General features: G+C 41.9%; 1 protein-coding gene across 1 annotated transcript in view; it reads right to left on the bottom strand.

The window, feature by feature from the left end:
* The window catches only part of LOC111871143 (cytochrome P450 4c3), a gene marked incomplete in the record, with an annotated part of 94,210 nt that overhangs the window by 44,364 nt on the left and 43,094 nt on the right, over nt 1–6,752 (bottom strand). The window contains 3 exon segments of the mRNA XM_033754192.1: nt 3–54; nt 4,191–4,359; nt 4,637–4,705. Coding sequence (XP_033610083.1) covers nt 3–54; nt 4,191–4,359; nt 4,637–4,705 — 290 coding nt within the window.

Below are 6,752 nucleotides of genomic sequence, written 5' to 3'. Positions count from 1 at the left end.
GGAGCGCATAGACAGCAATAGGAACAAATGCTCCTGCAGGAATCGTGTAGTTCTCTGTAATTCAAGTATAAATTATCTGCGAGAAAGTCAAAAGATAATAATGATGTTGCGTCATCATCAGTTAGTGACGTAGACCGTTACGTCATAATTAGAATGCTATTGGATTCTATTTACAGCATACTTCGGATATGCATATGCTATTGGCAATTCAGACATACTTACACAGGACTTGTCTTGACTAACTTCTAAACAAGGTATGGTGTACCGTCCTTCCTTTTTGCACGACTTTGCCTTCTGTTAATCATTTAAAGCACACTGATTACTACAGACCTTGCATTCTTGTTTTTTTTCATTTTCTATTTTTGAATAAAATAAATAGGGACTATTTGCCTAAGTAGCGTGATTAGTTGCTCTTTTTATTGGAGTGGCTGTGTTTTCTCTGTGTAGCAGTAACTGAATTTCTAAATATTATTCAGACAAACGAAACTCGGACCGCTATCTAGAGATCAGCTCCATCCGTAAGATCCTGTGACCGGCCAAATCTTTCAAGTTTTCCCCCGTAATTTTCCTCGGAACAAGAGCAGTTGCTGACCTGCCAGGCAAATTCGGTATTGCCGCACCTATCCAGATGTTAACATCAAATTTTCGCCCAANCCCCCGTTTTCATATGTCCTCATACCATGCACTTCCCATGACGTGAGGAAAGAAGTTTTAGGCACATGGAAAACTTCAGGTAAAATTATAATTTTGTATATTTTAACCATCTATGCAGCAGGCTGTATCATAAAACATTCTGAATTGAATGGTACCAAGACTCCCCGAATTTCTTCTTCTCGCAAATATTTGAACTTTGCCACATTTTGAAAGGGCCTGTTAATTTTTCTTATGAAAAGACGTCCTTCGTTGTTGACGAGGTGATGTAAACTGTCCGTGTTCTCATATGTTTCAATTCTCAGTAAAATGCGCAGTGGATTCCTTCTAGTCCACTAACTGACATGAAGGTTGAAGAGGTGTGTACGTCGTAATAGGGCCTTAGTGGGCTCCCACCCACAGTTCATCTGAAACCTGTACTCCTTGCCATCCTTCTCACGCGAAACACAGGAGCCTGGTCTTGAAAAACATTCAATACTTACTTTTTACTAGCTTTACTTTTAAACGAACCACTTCACTAGTGTAGATACAGGTAATTGGAAGAGGAAATGCTTTAAGAAGTGGATCTGTAAGTTGGTTGCCCAGTATGTTTACTTCGAGAGACCCAGTAAGGGTCCTCACACCACACTCTCCTTCACTAAATCCTCACATTTCTTCTCAGGGGTTCAACGGTATAATCACACATGGAGCTGAGCCCTTCTCAAGAAGTCGCCATTGTGGGCTACTCATAATCTTCACAGAATTTTATGGAACCCGAAGGTTCATTACCGTGTTCACAAGAGCTATCCACCGGTCCCTATTCTGAACCTGATCAATCCAATCCATAACATCACATACTTTCTCTCTAAGATCCATTTTAATATTGTCCACCCACCTACGTCTTGGTCTTCCCAGTAGTATCTTTCCTTCTGCATTTCCAACCAATGTTCTATATTCATTCCTCATCTCCCCCATTCGTGCTACATGTCCTGTCCATCTCATCCTCCTATACTTGAGCATTCTAATTATACTTGGAGAAGAGTATAAGTTATGAAGCTCCTCATTATGCAATTTTCTCCAACCTCCTGCCACTTCGCCTCTCTTCGGTCCAAATATTCTCCTGAACACCCTGTTCCTTGAGAGAAGAATATTGCATAAAATTTTCTACGAAGATGATAGCAGGGATAAGCCACCATAATAACTACACTCAGTTTTATCACCCTTCTTGTGAACTGGTAAAATAATAGACTCCTTCTACTGGTAAAGTAATTTTGCATTATTCCAAATAGAATTAATTAGCTTATGGAACTTAGAGCATAATATTTCGTCTCCTGCTTGAATCAGTTCTACCGGAATTTGATTACGACCTGCCGATTTATACTTTTTAAATTTTACAAAAGCAATTTTAACCTCAAATCGGCTTCGATCAGGTACTATAGACTCAACTCTATGTATTTCTATCTGCCTAACATCACTGACCCTATGTACATTCAATAACTGAGAGAAGTAATTCTTCCATCTATACAAAATGTTGTGGGAATCTGCAAGCAGATCACCACTCTCATCTTTCAGTAAGTTACTGCTAGTCTGATAATTCTCTTAAAGACATTTTATTCCTCTATACATGTCTCTTCTTGATGGTTCTATTTCTAACTTCCGTCCTTTTCAGGTTTTAAATGCAATTAATCCCTTGGGGCATAACGGGTGTATAATCTTGATTAAACTGGGTAAAATCACGGTATAAATTACGAGGAAAGCTCCCTGTTGTTCTGTCCCGTATGCTGAACTATTTACATTTCAAAAGCTGCACCTATGTTTTCTCTATACCACAAAATATGGAGAAAGAATAGTTATTAACAAAGGCGACGAAACTATCAAGAGTTTTAGTATTAAATGCACGTTTGGGCGAAGTTCTTCGTTCGAGAGATGTCCGTAACGATTTCGGAATTTGTGCAAATTAAGTTGCTTCTTGTGTTTTCTTTTATGTGCGTTTCGAAACTCATTAAAGATGAATCTGCATGTAAGTATCCTGCTACGCACTCAGCCACTGTCTGCCAGCAATGGCGAGCAATCTACGAGGGGCCACTTTATTTTATACTATAGTCAAGGGCCTCAATAAGCTTTCACACATATTTTTCGCTTTTTTTTTAATTCGCTTAGTGGGGGATGGAGTACAACTGGGTCCACTCGGCACGACGGCCACTGATTGGCCTATTGTAGCCTGCCCCCGGTGATTATGATGATGGAAAATTTGGTGGAATGAAGACTGACAGTGGAAACCGAGGTACTCGGAGAAAACCTGGCCCAGCGCCACTTTGTCCACCACAAATCCCACTTGACCAGACCCGGGATCCAACTCGGGCCGCCGCGGTTGGAAGCCAGCGACTAACCGCTTGAGCTATGGCGCGACCTTTATTTTTTGCTTCCTTCGACAGATATTAATGAAACGGATATGGATCTACAGCCTTTTACTTGGTTCCTTCCTCAAAAGCAAACATTGTAATTTACTTAAAAAAATCTCTCTTCATGGAGGATAAAGCACTTTCAATTTCAAATTCAGTTCTTACCTAGAAACTGTCACTACATTCTGGTTACTTATGAGAAGAGTGTGTCCGCCAACCAGGAAACCGCATGGCAGTCAATACTGCACTCTCGTTCAGAATCAAAATTAGCATCTACATATAATCATAATGTTATATTTCAGCATCATGTTGCATTGCGCTATGCTCTCATGCCATCTATGTGCAGCGTCGGTTACTANACATTCTGGTTACTTATGAGAAGAGTGTGTCCGCCAACCAGGAAACAGCATGGCAGTCAATACTGCACTCTCGTTCAGAATCAAAATTAACATCTACATATAATCATAATGTTAGGCTATATTTCGGCATCATGTTGCATTGCGTTATGCTCTCATGCCATCTATGTGCAGCGTCTGTTACTGTTCTCTTAGTCATTTGTCTTTATTGACTCTACATGTTTCGGCCTAACCGGCCATCTTTATTTGTATAGGTTGTTGTGATGAAGGAATCCGCTGCTCACTGAATTGTATGTGCTTCGGTTTTTTTTTCAATGGGTCTTTCAGCCTATTCAGGGCCCTAGCTTCCTATTCAGTTCGGTAATCATTTTTCACAGACGATAAGACTCCTTGGACGAGTGATCATCCCGTCGCAAGGCCGTTACCTAAACACAGGACAACACAAACACAGAATAAACGCATACACAAAGCAAACATCCATACCCTGAGTGGGATTAGAACCCACAATCCCAGCGTCTGAGCAAACGAAGACAGTTCATGACTTAGACAGTGCGGCTACTGTGAACAGACAGTTGCCTCGGTTTATTTCCACCTATGTGGGTTAACTTCAAATTTCCCCCAGACCATTAGGTTGTAAGAAATTAGTGTGGTGAAGGAGATTCGAAATATATCCCCGAGAATTTGAGGAAGCAAACTAAATCAATATAAGGAAAGGGAGATGCGAGAGGATTGCTGAGAGTACGTTTTTTTTTTTCTTTTTGGAATGTACAGAACTTGATAATGAGGAAGAAAAACAACTTACTCAGTTTCACATCCACATCAAGCTTCCTATTGAAACCCGGCACACTGGGATACAGCCTCAGGGTTTCCTTGATCACTTGTTCCATGTATTTCATTCTTTGCAGATCCTCAAAAGTCGCTGCACGATCAGAGTCCCCAAAGATCTCCTTTAGCTCTGTCACAACCTTTTCCTGTAACGAAATGACAGTTACTGGGCATTTTCGAAGTAATCTCTTAACAATACCGTACAATACAATACAATAAATAATACGGGACTGAATTCATCTGGCAGAAAATAGGGCCCAGTCGCTGAATTCATTAACATGATAACGAACTTTGACTTCGTCTCTTGACCATTTAAAGGTCTGTCAGCTTCTCAAGGACTTCTGCCCTGGTGTCAGTTACTGGTCGCTGGCTTGCAGCTCAGTGTGAATAGCGCCCCTGGCACAGTTTCATTTTCTACTTTACCTGTACGTCGGGATGTGAACCAAGGAAATACAGAGCCCACGAAATTGCGACCGCCGTTGTGTCGTGTCCCTGAAAGTTAACATACAGGCAGAATTGGTTACTGAACCCATTAAAGAGATGCAGACAGCTTATATACTGTCCAAATCTCTTTGAAGACACGTCATCATAAGACTATGACGTAGATACTTCATTATTAGAAAGTTCTCCCCCCCCCTTGGCACTACAGCCCCAGTGGGCCTAGTCCTACTTCCATGAACTCGTTCACTTCGGTTTTTCTAGATCTTACACATTCGGTAGGAATCCTTGGGCGGGTGATCAGCTCGTCGCAAGGCCTCTACCTGTACACAAACACAGAAAAACGCACACACACAAATCGCTGAGTGGGATTCGAACCCATCCCGGTTTCCAAGCGAGCGAAGACAGTACATGCCTTAGACCGCTGGGCTACCGTGACCGGCTATTAGGAAGTTATTATGATTTATTTTCAACAAGCAATGGAAACCAAACCTTCCAGACCGGAGATCTCTTTGTACACACAGCACATTTCTGCTATAAAATTGTTTACTCAAAGTATGATGTACTCTCAGACATATTTTAGACAAAATGTAGACGCAAACACTGACGTATACTAACCGTGTTAGGAGAATGCGAGGCCTGACAGTGAAGTTACCAGATTACGTGTATAGTCGCAGGCAGCCCTCCCAAATGCAGTGGTCTCCTCCAAAGTAGACGCATCCTTCGACTATACATGAATCCCAGCGTTTGGGTCCAATTGTCAAAGAAACTGCAGAAGTCATTCTCATGAAAATTTCTGAACCCCTTTTATGGTGCCAAAATGCGATTCCTGTATATGATTCTTCTCTGTAGGGGGACAAGGTGAATAAACGGTGCATTCCAGGCTCGTGGTTGATTTTATGCCAAAAACTTCTTGACGGGAAGTCGTGTGTGAGGACGCGTTGCCTTCTTGCAAGAGCCATTTGTCGCGGAACATTTCTGGCCCACACACGACGAACAAATTTTCCGAGAACTCCGAGTTTGGAGATAAATCTTCCGATTCACGGTCTTATCAGGTGGGACAAATTTTGATGTATTAAGTCTTTGCAGTCAAAGAAAGAAATCAATATCATCTCAATCTTTGGTATTGAGATCCACGCTTTTATTTTTCTGGGGCGGAACGAGCCTGGAGATTGTGAGTGCATGTTCTGCCGTTTCTCTTAGAATTATGTTGAGGAAACCCAGATTTCATCCCAGTGGTAACTCTGTTCAGGCATTCGTCAGTCCCCTCGATTCGTTGCGAAGATCAGAGTAGATTTCCTCTCTACTGGAGTCAGCCACTAGCGAGATTTCTCAAGGCAAGTTTACTACTGTGCATACCACAGACATATGCCTACAGGTGGCAACACTGCAGAGTGATTTATTATTCGTAGTGTTGCTGGGGTAATTATTTGTCAGTCCTCGTAGACCTAGAAGGGTCTGAAGTTGTCATGGCAACTGCAGTTCCACACATGTGTTGGACTTTTTTGAGGATTGGAAAATAGATGTTATCATACGTGTTAGGTTTCGGCATGTCTTTCCTTTGTTGCTTCATAAGTTAATGTGTTGATCATTTTTTAATTCATATTGCGGCCCGAGTCATAAGAGCCCCGACACATATCGGCTTCGACGAATTCTCCGTAAGCAGGTCGTGGATGCCCCTCATCTAGAAAATTTAAAAATGTAATAATGTGCTCTCATAGGACAAAACAATTAAGCCCTCTTCTCACTGGTCCTAATAAGGGCTCTTAAGCTACCTTTCTGTTCTATATGGCTCTAATCAGACCTGTTTTCTAATAATTTCCTGTTCACAGTTCCTCCCTAACCTGACAGGGCAACCCCCCCCCCCCCCCAGGCCTATGCTTCTGAGTGGCAACGACCAGGCCACTACGACTAAGCCACATCTTCACTCCATTCATTTCGACCCTAAGGGCAGCGGCAGAACGTTCCTGCGAAGAAGACTACACGGTTTCACAACACAGAATACTACGGAAGACACTCATTACTGAGAAAACCTAAAATCTCACATAGTACTTAAATTAGTTGTTGGGTTTGATGACGTATTCATATGCACAGATATGGC

The sequence above is a fragment of the Cryptotermes secundus genome, unplaced genomic scaffold, assembly GCF_002891405.2.
Source record: "Cryptotermes secundus unplaced genomic scaffold, Csec_1.0 scaffold152, whole genome shotgun sequence".
In the NCBI taxonomy this organism is placed as follows: Eukaryota; Metazoa; Arthropoda; class Insecta; order Blattodea; family Kalotermitidae; genus Cryptotermes; species Cryptotermes secundus.
Note: the sequence above shows the minus strand (reverse complement) of the source record. Positions and strands in the feature narration are given on the sequence as shown.